Consider the following 16,814-nt stretch of genomic DNA (forward strand, 5'->3'; position numbering starts at 1 on the left):
CATTAAAGTGAAGAAAAAATAGTGTATGTATTATAGCGCTTGTGCATATTTGTTCATTTAAACTGTTACATTAAATATTTTCAAATATATTATGTGATTATTTGTTAGTATGTTGCTAAAAGTATAGGAATTTAAGGCTGCATTCTGTCTGCGTTGTTGATTTTATTCTGTATGAAATGAAGCAATGAGAACACAGTTCTGAAAATATTCAAATACCTGCACATTTAACAACACAGTTGTGTCAACTTGAGTACATTAGTTTGTTACACCTATGCTATTCCGTATGCAGGAGCTTTGTATGTCACTTTTGTTGTTAAGAAAGCTCTTTATAATTTTCTTTTCCTGTTTAGGATGGGGAAGTCAGAGTTCCAAAGTACATATACATCATAGCACATGGCTTCATTTTCCTGGCCACAATTTACGCTGGATACTGACCTTTATTCTCTTGTTTGTGCTGGTGTGTGAAATTGCAGAGGGCATAGTGTCTGATGGGTAAGTGTATGCCTACCTTCTCCTGATAGTACTATTTTAAAGGTTTCAGGGTAGGTATTTTCTCTCTGTCTAAATTCTAATCTAGAACATATTGCTTGTGGTTATAAACATGAAATCTGTATTCTTGGTGATTAACCCACTGACCTTGTATCAGAAATTCCACAGACCTTGCCAAGTATGTACACGCACACACACAACTGACCTTAATAATTTTTAGTTCAGCTTAATGACACTATCTTTCCAAAGAGTAATTATAGATAAATCCTAACAACTCAAGCAGATGGTGACATTTTTGTGATATGTTTTATGTCGAAGGACCCAGTCCCACAGTCCTTGCTGAGGCAGAACTCCCATGTGCACAGTAGGTCATACCATTCCCCCGCAAACTGAGTTCTGTTCATCTTAATAAAAGGAGTAGATCTACTGGGCCTTACCCACACCCCGGATTGTTTCTTCTGATGTTTGTGCAGCATGTCTCATCTGTTACCTTGAGCAGAGCAGCTCACGCTATATGAGCGTGATCCATCAGCTGTTATTCAACTTAGGATGTCTTTAAACAGTAATTTGTGGGGAAAAATTATTTTGAGTTAAACAAGTGATACAAGAGAGTGATTTATCATGAAAAAAGCTAATGTTGTATAATAATGACTACGATCATCTTCCTCTAAAGAAAGGTCTGATTTTCATAACTATTACAAATTTGCAACCCTAGGATTGTAAAGTTGAAGTTAAATAGAACAAAACCTCTCTGTTGAGCCATTTGTATAACAACTATCCACCAACCAGTGTGAAAGGCACTGCAGTATTCTGCTGTAGAAGCTGATATCATCATCATTATTATTATAACTTCTCTTAAACGTATATAAATAGGATGTTTCTCAGTGCCAGTTTTTTAAAAAAGAATTTTTTTCATGCTTATTTGGAGTTATCAGGGTGTGGGATGCTCAAAGCAAATTCTCCTGCCTTGAGTTTTCTATTTTATTTTGTTCTTTAGCAATCTCTCTCATTATGTTTATTTGCTTTTTAACTTGACTCAGAACACTGCTGTTAAGCAATAAGTGTCACCTCATGAGAATCGAAGCTCCTAGCTGTACTGGGGGTGTGCCAACCCACAGTCGTGCCTCCTGAGCACTCAGCAGGCTAGGGAGTGCTCCACTGGATAAAAGCAGATTTTGAGACTCATCAGCTTTCTGAGACCAAAATGCATCATGTTGGTAAGCCCTTCTGAGAGCAATTGGGTGTCAAAGGCTTTGGCACCTCAGCGATAGATGCAGCCTGGTGGAAATGTGGTTATATGGGGGAATTCCAGCAACTTCTGTCTGTGAAATAAATAAATTTAAGAAAGCCTCCCACTCCTGCAGTGTTACCTACTGAAGCTTAGGCTGTCTGAAGAAATCTGTTCCTGTTGCTTGTTTTTCTTTGCTGAGAATTGAGCCCTGTTGTACAAAATACCTTGACATTGCTAGGAATTCAGAGACTGGAGAATCTTCTCTCATTTTGCTCTATGTGCATACAACTTACTGTCAACAAGAAAAGTTATGTGTTTATACCACATCATCATGGCTCAACGTCCATGTGAGGGAGGGCTTTCCTTTCCTAGTACAGATGAAGGAAGTGGTACTCCTGAGCTCCTACAGATCTGTTAGACATTTGGGACGTTCTGCTGTCAGGCATGTGATGTCCTATGATGATCTCCAGCTCCCTGACAGCACAGCCCCTTTTGTCTCTCTAGACAGAGAGACTCTCTGCTGCAGCCAGAACAAATCTAGAGATGCTAATTTATTTTCCATGAGTACAGAGGACAAGATGTGAATTTCCCTGAGTGTTTCTGCTCTGAAGGCTTCCTCTTGGTGCCTCTTCTCCTGGAGTTGGTTGGGAGACAGAGTTGTACCTTTTGACAGCACGGGACACCCTATTACTTTTGTGAAAGAAAGTAAAGGCGAGGTGGAGAAGAGGGCAAGTAGGATGATAGAGGGGGGAAACATGATTCTACCCCCCTCTGCACAAACCAATGACATTGCCCAACAATTCCCATATTCCCAAAGGACTGTAGCTGGCAGCACCCTCTCTGCGGCTACCCGAAGCAAAGTGTCGTTGAGAGTTTTGCTTTATAGGACAAAACTTAAGTGTGTATGATCCTGGTTTTGATTTTGTTTGTTGGTTTGCCATCGCTGAAAACAGAACTCACTGTAAGTAATTCCCATGCCGTGGTGTTGTCTTTTCTCCCAAATTGGAAAAAGAAAATGAAACATTTCCACAAAATGTTTCTGTTAAAAATCTTAAATTGTGCTGTCAGTTGGGCTTATCTACATATTTTGATGGACAGCTCCCAAACTAGTTTAGCTTAAATTAACTTTTCTCATTTTGGAGCTGTGCTGCTTATCCTAGTTTAAACAATGTTCCAATTGATTTCTGTAGGAAATAGGAGAACACGCATTTCATTTTCAGCACAGGGGAGGAATTTGAAATCTGTGAGATTTAGGAGCATAAATCCAGTTGAAAGTCGGAGAGCTTTAATCCATAACTCATTCTAGAAAATCCTACATCGGGGCTGGGTATAGGATACAATTCATAAATCAAAAGGGAAACATTTAAATAGCTAAAAGGTTTTGATTTTAATAGCTTTTCACTTTTTTTTCTTTTTAAGAGTTTCAGAATCACGCCATTTACACCTGTACATGCCAGCTGGGATGGCGTTCTTGGCGGCCATCACATCGGTTGTCTATTACCATAATATCGAAACATCCAATTTCCCGAAGTTGTTAATCGGTATGTCTCACAACTTACAAGACTTGAAAGTGTGATTGTGGTGCTGTGTGTCTGCTCGTTTGGTGACAGGTCATTGCAGTCTCCGTGCTAGCTTGGATGGATAAAGCTACACCTTTATTCAGGTCTGCTGGGTGTCATTACCAGACTCAGTTCTGAGTGTTCCTGAAACAGTTGTTTTCAATGCTTTTAACTTCTTGCAGTATTCTGTATGGTGTTCTCATGGATCCAATGGGCCAAAGGCTTCTCTAGGAAAAACTGGCTTTGTGGGAAAAGTAGCACATTAAATTCTTAACTCTAAAAGCTATCCAACCCCCAACCCCCCCTTGTCAGCATGTTGCATTTAAGCATCAGATAAGATTGAAGCCATCTTCGTGTGTGTGGTCTATTGAAATATGCAGGGAGTCAAGGGAAATGAATGACATCACTGACTTTCAGTATGACCCTGGATATATTACTTTGCCTGCTTGTTCTTGCTTCCTGTTCCTAAAACTCCGTTTGTAAACTGCTTTAAGACCTTTTTCTTATACTATGTATAAGAACTACCTAGTGTACTATATATTTTCTGCAAAATTGTAAATAAACTGTAGCTAGCTGTAGAAAATCGACTACTGCTGACAATCATGCAGTTGATGACATGTTCTCTACTGTTTAAGTAGATTGCAGACTGTGGATGTCTACACATTTAGTCATCCTGTTAGCTGTTATTTCTTTGGTGGTCCTGGCTCATCAAATTTTGTTAGAGCTGTTTTTCGGTATTAATGGCTCCTGCTAAAGTTTGTCTTGTATCATTGTAGCTCTGTGTATCAAAGTTCTGCTCTAGTTTTTGTCAGGTGGTAAAAGGTCAGTAACAACTGGATTTGAGAAAGCTTTTAAATATTGCAGCTTATTTTGAACTGCGTGTTGTGGTAAGCGAGTATCCTCTTCTGCAGAAGGAGCCTTTAACTCCCATTAAAAAAAAAAAAAAAAAAAATTCCTCTTAAAAAACTTCAGATTTCTATCCAGGCTTGGCAACATTTATGTCTTCTCATTTGGGACTGCTTTTCTTCTTGTGCCCTTCTAAGTAGGATCTTTTTTTGCCTTTTATAACCAGGTGGGGTCATTTAGTTTTTTAATAAGTCAACACAGTCTATTTAATGCTGTCTCACAGGACTAGATGTTATGTCTCAGGAAAGCATTGCTAGCCTGTTACAATCACCTATGGAAAGCAAGCAGTGATTTTCTTGGCTTTTTCTTTTTTTGTCATTTTTCATGTATAATGCAGTGTTTAATAATTTAGTCTTGCTGCCACATTCCTGCTGTTAAGTCACTGAGAAGGGTAGCACAAATTTACAGCTGGTAGTTGACTACCCATTTTTACATAATCCCTTCTCTGTAGAGATTTCTCTTTTATGATAATTTTGTTCAGTATTTAGAGCACTGGTGCTGAATGAGCTCTGGACAATACTTGAATAATAAACAGTTATACCAATGAATACCAACACTTAAGTAAGTGTTATTGCTACAAGCGTTAATAATTATGAATTTTCATTTCACAAGTACTTCCAAGGAATAGGCTCCTTTAGAAAAATCTGATCTTAACAGCTAACTTAGGCAAAGAAGAAAATCAGACTACCAGTCTTTCCCACTTAGTTGATCTGATTTGAATTTTAATCCAAAGCTGAGGGTCTTTGGTTTTTATTTTTTGCTTTGTTTTTCTTTTCATTGTCCTGTGCTTGTGGGAGAACGTAAGACAGACATTTCTGGAAGTCTCCATCCTTTATTCTTGACTGCACTAATTTATTGTTATCTAACTGTGAGGATTGTAATCTTTCAGTGTTAATTGCAACTACTTTGTATTGACAACTGGGACTAGGTGATGATAACTTTATGTAAATTAGCCCAGTGTGAGATAGTTAAATTATACCTATACTCAGCTATCAACCCACTAGAGTGCAGTGTGGCCATGAAGCAGCTTTCTTTTAGAGCCTAATACAAATGAGGTAAATGGGAACCACAAGGAAAAGCTTAAGTTGGTGATAAACTTTTTGCTGAATGTATGAGAAAGGAAACCAAAAGAGGGTTCTTCATTAGTAAAATGTTTTAGAGGAGATCTAATACTACACGCACACAGAGTAAAGTAAATGACCTGATGTGGCATCTTCTGCTGCTCCTGAGCATCAGTGAAGTTCCACCTAACTGCAGGGCATCATCTGTCTCAGGAGCAGGATCAATGCCTGCACTTGCAAAGAGTTGGTAGCCATATAAAGCAAAGGCTGACAGAGCCTTACTCCAAATTTACAAAGTCCAGTGAGGAAACACTCATTGATGCAGTGCAGAAGACCCTTAAAGGTCTGTTCATTAAATCTGAACAGGATAAAATTTTCCAATCCTGTGAAACTTTGAGATTTTTTTTTTTTTAAATCTTTTTTCACTCTGTACCTTAAAGAAACCAAGTCCATTTGTAGCTCTTCAAGAGGCAGATACCATAACAGACCTGGGGAATTAGCACATTCCCTCAGGGTATGCAAGGCGAGGTCGCAAAGTTCCTGTACTGATCCTGCCTTTTACCTTTATGCCCAGGCTGTAGGCTGTTTTGAAGTAGTCATTCTTATTATCTCTGATCAACAAAAGCTGACAAAGCTTGGAATATGTATTCTCTGAAGCTAACAATTGAGTCCAGGATACCAATTGAGTGTCCAAACTATTGGAATGCTTTCATCTGGTCTAAATCTGTTTTTCTCTGTATGGTTTTGACCTGTAATTATATTTCAACAAACACAGCTTTACCAGTGTAGCACTGTTTACCAGGTGACTCTTGTAATAACGCTAATTTTGGTGCTCTTTGCACAGTGTTGCAATATGGATGCATAACATATGTACAGTTTAGCAGGACACATTTTAGAATAGTTTTCATACTGAATTGGAAAATCTGCTAACTTTCTCGGCATTCAAAATAAGTAATTGAATGGTAGCATCTGATTGCACTATTTTTTTAGTATTTATTTGTTTAATAGATAAGTAAACCTCAGAAATTAAAGACTAGGAGAAAACGATGAAATAACAATAGCACTTCAAGGTTTTTATCTGAAAAGGATAGTAGTATGGGAACATATATGAATTTTTTAATTGAAGAAAATTGTCTTTTTATTTAACCAATCATAATTATAGGACTGCCTTACCATTCTTGACAGTAATCTAGTTTTCTAATTTAAATTTCTTTTACCTTGGCATTGAAGTTAATTCCCTTGGAATTAGTTTATTGTTTAAACCGGAACTTCCTGTTATCATCTAAATATAATGCTTATTGCTTAGTACACAACATTTCTCTCCAAACAGACACCAGTTAGTTAATAAATCCCATCCAATTAAGTATGTGATTTTTTTAGATCTTGGGCTTAATCCAATAAAGGTGTGGAACAGTTTGAGTTCCACATTGCTTAATTTTCAGTGGTCTGGCCCCAGGCGAGAATCTACATCCTGGTGTTGTGGGTTGAGGTCACTTGCACAGCCCAAGAAAAAGCAAGGTCTTTTAGGCTGCAGGCACCTAGAATAGATCTAAAGCAATCAAGTAAATGAAAGCACACCTCTATGGTCTGATCACCAGACAGTTCAGGCCAGTGGAAGTTCTTGGTGATAATTTCTAGAAATCTCAGCCAATATACACTCACCAGCCAGATCATAAAAACACAGCTTAGAAGAAAAAGCCATAACTATTTTTTCCAAGGAGCCTTATCTTGAGGGGCCTGTGAACATGCACCAGATTGGATTCTGTACACTTATATTCAAAAGTGAGAGGCTAAATAAGTTCAAATGCTTCTAGAAGGTATAACAGCGGGAGGTCAGTTATCACCTGAGAATGTTGCATTTGGCACTTTATAATGCTTCTTAGGTAAAAGATAAATGAATGTTCTAATAAAATAATAATTTAAAACAGTCATATAGACCCTTCTTTAAATCCTAAATAGGAGAATGGCTCTGCTATTCTTGTTTCTTCTTCCAAGACCAGCAGGTCAAGTGAGATGATTCTTCCCCTCTACTCCACTCTCGTGAACCCCCACCTTGAGTACTGTCCCCAGTACAAGAAGGAGATGCATCTATTGAAGTGAGTCCAGAGGAGGGCCACAAAGATCATCAGAGGGCTGGAGCACCTCTCCTATGAGGACAGGCTGAGAGAGTTGGGGTTGTTCAGCCTGGAGAAGAGAAGGCTCTGGGGAGATCTAATTGCGGCTTTCCAGTACCTCAAGGGGGCCTGCAAGAAAGCTGGAGAGGGACTGTTTACAAGGGCATGGAGTGATAGGATGATGGGTAATGGCGTTAGGCTGAAGGAGGGTAGATTTAGATGAGGTATAGGGAAGAAATTCTTCACTATGAGGGTGGTAAGACCCTGGAACAGGTTGCCCAGAGAAGTTGTGGTTGCCCCCTCCCTGCAAGTGTTCAAGGCCAGGTTGAATGGGGCTTGGGGCAACCTGGTCTAGTGGAGGGTGTCCCTGCCCATGGCAGGAGGGTTGAAACTAGATGATCTTGAAGGTCTCTTCCAACCCAAACCATTCTATGATTTTATGATGATACATAGATACCAGTTGAGTTGGTTGTTTTTTCAGATGTCCTCTGCTGATGCAGATTTAATTGATCTAATTGCGGCTTACCAGTTTCTGAAGGGGGCCTACAGGAAAGCTGGTGAGGGACTGTTTATCAGGGAATGTAGTGACAGGACAAGGGGTAAAGGGTTTAAGCTGAAGGAGGGTTGATTTAGATTAGATGTTAGAAAGAAATTCTTTACTGTGAGGGTGGTGAGGCACTGGAACAGGTTGCCCAGAGAGGTTGTGGATGCCCCATCCCTGGAAGTGTTTAAGACCAGGTTGGATGAGGCTTTGGGCAACATGGTCTAGTGGAGGGTGTCCCTGCCTGCAGCAGGGGGGTTGGAACTAGGTGATCTTTGAGGTCCCTTCCAACCCAAACCATTCTATGATTCTATGATTTTCAGTCTGCTATGTTTGTGTAAGTCCTCTTTATGCTGGGAAAGATGCATTCTCAGCCTGTCGTAAGAATGAGGCAAAACACAAGAATTAATGGATTGTTCTACTCCTAATGACTTTTTATGTGGAATGTATTCTTGGATGAAGTGAGATTTTAGTCAGATATATTGCAAATAGGAAGGACTAGTGCCTCAAAGGTAGGAAACACTCTGAAGCAGGATGAGGAGATTAGATTTGATGCAGTGTAAGTTGGGAAGATGGTAGGAAGCCTCACATAAGAAGGCTATGGTTTTATAAGAGGGCTTCTGTAAGTATGTCTCTTAAATCCTCTCTGCAACTGCATCAGCCACTAAAACACAGTGCTGAAATACCTGACCTCTTAGTGCTTTCATCTTACAAACTAGCTTATTAATTTTAGAAGAAGATAGAGTCTCTTGGCAAATGCCTTAATGCCCAGAACTCCTGTACTGTTCCGTTTACTGTTCTCATTTAAATCAGAGTTTTGAAATAGTTTTCCATAGAAGCAGGAGTGGCAGTCCCAAATCCCACATGGACTCTCTGTGTTGAATTTAGTTTTGCTTGGAAAAGGTAGTACATCCCCACAGAGCTTTCTTGGGTGTCTTGAGGTACCTGGAATACCACCAATTCTTTGAAATTTGTGCAGGTTCCTGATGATTATCCATATTAGACTTACAGTTGCTAATGTCTTGGTTGAAGACTTTCTCTGGTCTTATAGCAAGACACTCAGAAAGCATATCCATGTTTTTCTTGGCAGCTAGAGTTCATTCCAGCTGTTGTGCCATGGCAGATTCAGCAGCAATGAAAGATTCATGTAAAAGAACATAAGCCTATAAGGTATTTCCTTAAGAATGGGGAACAGGAGCTGGCTTATGGTATGGTGAATGGCATGGAGTGTTTGCAAATCACCAAGCTCACTGCAGGGGTTATTTATTGATAACTGACAGTAGCTCTTTTACACAAGAAGTTCAGTAGAACTCTATTTAGAGTTGTATTCTATGAATGCCAGAACATCCTTCCTTTATGTGCCTGTGTATCTGCATTAAGTACATATATGGAATTTGCATTGAACAATAGAGCAGCAGCAGTTTGGAGAAAATATTTTAACATCTCTCCCTGCATATATCCTAGAGATCTGCAGGGGGAATTAGATCAATTTTCCTTCAAGCCAAATTCATAGCAGTCTTGTAGCGTTAACCAAACTTGAAGAGCATCATTCACAGCCACCATCACTTGTGGGGCAACTCCCTCCCTTGAACTCATCATGCGGACGCATGTTTATAACAGATGGAAATTTCCTTCAGCAGACTTTGCTTTGTGAAACTTTCCAAATATCACTAAATCTAATAGGAAAGGAATTTGGAACTAACATTATCTTAATATTTTCATGTTTGTGGAATTGAATTAGGCTTCTGTTTTGACATCAGAAAGGTCACACTCTGGTTTTCTATATTCTTGTTGCATTCTTTCTGAATGAATATTTAATACTGCTATTGTATATTTTTGCAACTGTGGAGCTGATTAACTTTTGGGTTTTTTCTCCCTACAGCATTGCTGTTCTACTGGACTTTAGCTTTCATAACTAAAACCATCAAATTTGTAAAGTTCTGTGATAATGGGGTTGGATTTTCTCAGCTTCGATTTTGCCTCACAGGACTCCTGGTTGTTCTATATGGAATGCTACTAGCTGTAGAAATCAATGTCATCAGGGTGAGGGTAAGTTAGTATCATAAAAATCTCCTCCTGTCTTTTGTTGTTTGGGTGTTGGGGTTTTTGCTATTTGGTTTTTTTTCTTTATTCCCCTCTCTGGGTACTTACTGTGAAATGCCTTTCTAAAGGAGAGAGAAAAATCCACTTAGAAATAGAAATGTTATTTGAGAATCAAAGGTTAACACAACTTTATTGGGCCAGATGAATCCATAATTTTAAAAAATGCCAGACTCCATTGTAGTTAAATTAAGATGAATTTCATCTCTTCAAGTTTGTTTTAAAAATACCTATTATGAGTCACAGTCTCAGTCATCAGAAACAAGTATTTCTGATGCAAGGGAAGACTGAGTGAAAGGAATAGGCTGCTCTATTGGGGAATATCTTAGACATACAAATAACATCTCTCATTTTCCAGGAGACAATCAAATTAAGTGATTTACTAGGGCAACTGGAACTGCTATCTAGCCTCCCAGATATTTACTTATTTTTTTTCCCCTCTGTGGTGTCTGCAGTCATAATCCAAAGTGGGAGATGACTTTGGAGACTGCTGGATAGATACATGCCAAACTTCTTCCCTTCACCTGTCCCTCTCTTAACTGTATGCAGAAATTAAACTTAGTCTCAGGAGGGAAAGAAACTTTTTCCATATAAATTTTCTTGCTGTTACTAGAAAGAGTATGTGAACTCTTTCTAGTAACACATTCAGCAATGTTGAGTTGCATCTATCACATATTTGTTCTTTCATGATTTTCTTGGGGAATTTTGTGTGTTTGTATGGTTATTTTACAGCTTAGGACAAAAATATGTCTAAAAGCGGCCTTTTCAGTAACTTTTTTGAAAGAAAGAGTAATAAAAACCTCAGTGCTGGATGTTCAGTATTTATCTCATAAATAAAAAACAGTGGATTGACTTGTGGGAAAAGAGAAATTCAAATGTGATATTGGAGAAACTTGTTCATAAACCTCCTCGCATAGAACTGCATAATTAAATGAGATTTAATCACTTAATTATAGGTTGCAAAGAAGAATAAAAAATGGTCACTGCCTATTGTAATTTTTTAATGTTCTATTTATTTGGTTTTAATTATTAAATGATGTCATTGATGCATAGAATGAATTTGCCAACAGTATGGATTTTTTTTACTGCCTATTGTGTCTGTGGCAGAGTTTGGAGAGCCAGTCTTCTTGCTGCAGAAGGGATTGGGATGCACAGAGAGCTGGCCACTGCTGAGGAGGAGGAGGGATGAGCTGGGGGTGGAAGAAAATAAAAATAAGGTGAGGCCTCTCTGCTAGCAGAAATGGCAGACATTGGCCTCACCTTTTTTCTCCTGCCTTCACCCATCTTCTTCCAGAAGACAGAATATTGACTTGTTTGACTTTCAATCCCTACTGTACCTTCTCCCTTGCTTCCACTGTTCCCATTGTTCCTCTGGATGGCCTTTCCCAACCCCATCACTATTTTTTCTAGGATCTGTGAATTATTTCTCCAGCTGTGGCTGGACAAAAGATAGCAGTGAAGCATATTCAGAAAACCTACTAAGAGTAATAGGATTTAGGTACAGTCGTGAATAGAGATTGAATGAAATATGATTGAGTACTTTTCAGAAAGGAAAGGTGTATTTTTAAGAGGCTTGGCTTCTTATTCCCAAAAATGAACAATGCTTGAAAAAGTTTTATCTTGTCAACAGGAAGTCGTCAGCAGTCTGCCCTTGTTCTTTTGGCATTTAAGCCAATAAAAACATTTGTTAATGCCATACGCACTCTCTAGTCCAGTGGTTTCCCAGATCCATTCAGGACAGCGCAGGTAGCTCCATGTTCTGAGCTAACTAAATGTCAGGCAGTACAGTATGGAAGATGAATCGTTGTGGTAGCCTCAGGGCTGTGCCTAAGCTAGCGTGTCCCATGTTGCTCTGTCTGGAGCTCTGAGTGAGAGGCTGGGGCTGTACTATTTGAAATGTAAGGTGAGTATTTTAATTTTTTTTCTACAAGTATGCAAATTTGTACACCATAAACAAACTAATAGTGAATGTTTAGGCTGATTTATTTCTAGACTGGATGCCTCCAATTTTCCTCAGTACCGTGGAAACTGGATTGCTGTATTGGTTGAATTTCAGTGCCTAAATTCCTTGAGTATGTTTGAGAAACTGAGACTGATTCGTTGATTATCAGCTATGTCCTTTATCTCTTGCCTATTCTTTGCAGACTTTTATTTTCTATGCATTTAGTGTGATCCTTTTGGTATTTTGCTGAATTTCAGAGATATGTTTTCTTCAAAACTCCTAAAGAAGTTAAGCCTCCTGAGGATCTCCAGGATCTTGGTGTTCGATTCCTACAGCCGTTTGTGAATCTGCTGTCCAAGGGAACATACTGGTGGATGAATACATTCATCAAGACTGCCCATAAAAAACCAATAGACTTGAAAACCATAGGCAAGCTTCCCATTGCTATGAGAGCTCTGACCAATTACGTTCGCCTTAATGAGGCTTTTGAAGCACAGAAGGTATGCAGAGCATGGAATTATGTCCATCTGCTTACTCAGTGTTTATGTTTTTCATTACTTCTTATGCTATGAGCGTGGTATAAAATTATATAAACAGATATAATGCAAATGAAGTATCCATTAGCATAGGCTTCTGCATACAAAGAGATCTCATACTCAGTTTACCTCATAGAAATAATGAAATTTCTCTACCTAAACATGCGTGTCAAGCACATTACTGGTTAAATGCGTGTAAAATCCATATGGCCTCTTATTTTGATGTGGAAAGTAATTATGGACTATATTCACTGAACACCATTATCATTCTTCCTACTAAGACCTTGGAATAATTCAATTACAGAGTCAGTATTAATGAGGCCTCACAGGACTATTTTTTCCGTGTTATTTCTGTTACAGTTTGTCTGTAGGAGAATTCAGGGCTGAAACTACCTCAGCTCAGATTCTGCTTGACTCCCTGGTGGGAATTGAGTGTATTCAGGATTTTAAGAGAAGTCTGTTGCATCCTGTCTAGAAGGAGTTTAGGTTTTCAGGCTCTATATTCTTAGGAATGCAAAACCTGTCAGTTCCCTCCCTCTCGCCCCTTTTTTTTTTTTTTCCCCCCTCCTTTCTTTCTCCCCCAGCAAGCCACAAACACCACACTTATTTGATCCATACTAAGGGTAGGAAAGAAATAATGGTTCTTTTTGTGAAGTGGAGGAGAGTACAAAATAATGCTATAAAATCTATAAAAACAAATGAAATAATTAGTTCCTGTGCTTTTCTAGCTCAAAGATTGCAACTGGTTTTCAATGAATTAAAGCAGGGATAAAAATACCAATAATTTATCAGTCTTGAGGCTAATACATTACATAATCCTTACTAATTTTTTTCTTCTGAACAGAACAAAAGGTCGTCATCTCCACAAGGATCCAGATCAATATGGCGTGCTCTTTGCTGTGCTTTTGGAAGACCCTTACTTCTCAGTAGCACGTTTCGTATTCTGGCTGACTTGCTTGGATTTGCTGGTCCACTCTGCATCTCTGGGATTGTTCACAATGTTGGAAAGGGAAATAACACCATCCGCCCACAGGTACTGTCAAAATGTCATAAAAATAAAAGAGTCAAAAAAAGTAATGCTATGACTATGTATTATTTGGTCTCAGTAAAGAAAGTGACTCTGCAATGCATTTGTGAATGCTAGAAATGACAGTATGTGTGTACTGCCTGTTATCCACATTTAGACCTTGATGGGGAGCAAAATATGTTACCCACAGGCTTTCACTCTGGAAAATAACCTCATTCAAGGTAATGGTGAAGCATATCTAAAATCCCACTAGTATCATAAGGATTTTAGGTACAGTCTTGAGTAGAGATTGAATCAAGTATGTGACTGAAGTGCTTTTTGGAAAGGAAAAAGTGTATTTTTAATAGGCTAGGCTTTTCATTTCCAAAAATGAGTGATGTCTAAGAGGCTTAAAGCAGGCTTTTGTCATCACAATGAAATGCCAAGTAATTTAGCTGTGACAAAGAATTTCCACTAGTGTCTTTGGGGAGGTTGGTTTTGAAAGATCAACTGAAACGTGATTTTAAAGGATGCTACTTAAATGAATGTTCCCCAAGAAGAAACAGACATACTTCTCGATTAATTTTAAAAAAACAAAACCTCAGGAAGCATCTTCTCATTATACGATGAGGTCACTCAGGCTCCATTTCTATGAGAAAGATCACTTTATTTTTGCAGCTCACTTATTGTTTGATATAAGACTTTATTTCCAAGGTCTGTTGACACTAATAGAACTATACGCATTCACTCAAGTACACTTTGGATTAGGTCCACTGTAAATATTGAAATACATCAGATGCATTGCAGAAAATTTAACAAAGGCTTCAAGCTAAAATTAATTGTTTATCCATTTTGCAATCCTTATCCTAATATTTGGAGACTTTAATATAGCAAGTACATTCAATGGAAACCAGTTAAAGCAGGAAATGAAAAAAATGAAGACTATAGGGCTATGTTGCAGCAAAGTACTGTGGAAGCTGCTTCTTGATAATTTGTTTGGAACACTATTTCAGCTGAAATCATACCGAATCACTATTTTTAGATTATCCTATTTAATTTTCCTATTGAAGTGTCAGCTAGTGCTCCTCTGTGAAAAAATGCTCAGGGCTGGTCCAGATAGGCCCTAAACAGAGCCTCATCCAGCCTTGACATCCTCACTGCGTCTAGCTAAGTCATGGCCTCATCCTTGTTGTCACTTACACCATTTAGGGATCATCTAACAGCAATATTCACTGATGGTGATAGTCCATGAGTGACACTTAAGGGTCTATTTTACCTTTGCTAAAAGGTCTCCAAGAAGATTTTCCTTCTGTTTTGACCTGGTTTATACACATTGTTTTTCTGTTAAGAGGCTAATTACCTTTACATTTGAAAATTGCTTTTGCTAGATTAGATGAAATATCTTTCTAAAATGTATGAAGGCTTTCTATTCAAACCATCTGTAAAATGACTAGGGTGTTCAGGAAAACTCCCACATGTATGCACGTACCTAGCCAACTGGGTCTACTTGGGGAAAAAAACACACTAGTCTACTGCTAGGAATGTTACATCCTTACTTGTAATGAAACAAAAGAGAAGAAACTTGCCTTATTAATTGTTCACTCCTGAGAACTACATAGATGTGGGAAACAAGCCTTCTAAAATGTTGTCTTATGAAGACAAAGATAAGTTGGGGGGAAACATTGTTTGTGTCTGATGTGCTGCTGAGTTTGAGGGTGTTGGAAGGAATTTCCATACAGTGGGACAGAATCAGACAAGCAAAATAAGCTATGAGCGGAGAGCGTCTTTTAGCCATCCCTTAGAGTGACATTTCTTCATTTTGAATAGTTTAGATTGAGGAAATGTTGTAATGAGTCAACTGCATCTTTCAAACAGAAATTCTGTTTGTGAGACTGAAGGCAGAGAGATAAATCCTAAGACACAATATTTGCTGTATTCTTCGGGCCCTTTGTGACAGATATAAACTACCATGGAGCTGGAACTCTGTCACGTGGGTGTCATGTGCAGTATTAACTGCTTTAGTTAGTGCCACAGTTAGTCAGAGCACGACAGTGTCTTAAATTCTGTCACGCTCTTCATGTTTATTTATAACTCCAGTATCAATATTTACGGCCACCCCAGAATGTTCTTATGACACGAATTTCTCTCAGTGTTAATCATTTCACACCGAGGAAGAGACTGACAGAATGATAACCTTTATAATTTGCTGGTAGCATCTTCCACATTGCAATGGTAGGATTAGCAGTTCCAGTATTAGGAATATCTGCTGACGTAATGCATTCAAACGATACACCAAACCTACAGAATCATTATTTTAAAAGGTCTAGAAGTCATAGGTTCCAGTGTAGCAGAAGGCCTAGCATTGACATTTAAGACTCTGTGAGTCTAGGGTCTTTATGTGTTTAAATAGTGGCTTTTTGCTCAGGCCTTCACTGATTAGACCCTAGTGACACTTTTTAAAAGTGATATTAGCCTGAAGTCGTCAGGAAGGTGGGATGCTGAATGTCCCCAAAGCCATTTCTGAAAACATCTAATTAGTTCCATCAACTTTCCAGCGAGGTTATGTGCCTTATATGCAAACGGTTCAGTAGATGTTCAGTTGTTTCCTTGTGTTTCCTGCAGACTGACCAAGTGTGCTTAGAGAATTACTGTAGTTTAAACACACAGATGCTCAGTGACTTTGTAAACCATAATGGCCTGATAACGCATCTGAGACTTGGCAAATATCTTGGTGCTTTCACCAAGTGTGTGTGTGATGTTTATGTATATATGTTTAAGCCCTCCTTTTCTCTCAAGTTGAGTACTAGAAGAAATAACGAGAGTATTCATCTCATTTTTCCTCCTTGTTTATCTATTATATGATGTTTTGATGCAAATCAACACTGCACTAAAATCTCATTGCTAGAAAAGCATGAGTTGTAAAACATGCTTGTGTAAAAAAATTATATTCTTTTACATACAGTAAAACATTGTACTAGCTGCAGTAATTAGCACTGCTAGCCAGATGCCCGTGTAGGACAGCATTGAAGTTGTGCTGCTTCTGTTACTGCCTTTGATATAATACAGCACAACCTGTAAGCTTCATGGTTGTGATAATGCTCAGCCTTTCCCTTTGCTGTCATGTTAGCATCTTTGACAATCACTATCTCCCAGATTGTCCTAGACTTGTAAGTTGTTCTAGCTTTGCCTTTATAAGAGGCACTTTTTTTTTTTTAAGTTTTTAATGTGTTACAGAGATACCACTTTTTCCTGAATGATCCAGTATTGAAATAAAAAGAAATTACAGTGAAGAACCACTAAAATCAATAGCTGACCTGAGAAAGGGTAAC

The 16,814-nt window shown here is 38.5% G+C and overlaps 1 protein-coding gene across 2 annotated transcripts in view; it reads left to right on the forward strand.

Annotated features, from left to right (window-relative positions):
• ABCC8 (ATP binding cassette subfamily C member 8) overlaps window positions 1-16,814 on the forward strand; it is an 80,626-nt gene that overhangs the window by 1,378 nt on the left and 62,434 nt on the right. For both annotated transcript variants that reach the window (XR_012835774.1, XM_075755031.1), the window contains exons 2-6: window positions 351-492; window positions 3,140-3,261; window positions 9,784-9,950; window positions 12,201-12,443; window positions 13,324-13,512. Coding sequence is in view for 1 of the 2 variants with exons in the window: in XM_075755031.1 (XP_075611146.1) it covers window positions 351-492; window positions 3,140-3,261; window positions 9,784-9,950; window positions 12,201-12,443; window positions 13,324-13,512 (863 nt within the window). In the remaining variant the exon portion in view is untranslated. The remainder of the gene's footprint in view (window positions 1-350; window positions 493-3,139; window positions 3,262-9,783; window positions 9,951-12,200; window positions 12,444-13,323; window positions 13,513-16,814) is intronic.

This window comes from Balearica regulorum, chromosome 5 (genome assembly GCF_011004875.1).
Source record: "Balearica regulorum gibbericeps isolate bBalReg1 chromosome 5, bBalReg1.pri, whole genome shotgun sequence".
NCBI lineage: Eukaryota > Metazoa > Chordata > Aves > Gruiformes > Gruidae > Balearica > Balearica regulorum.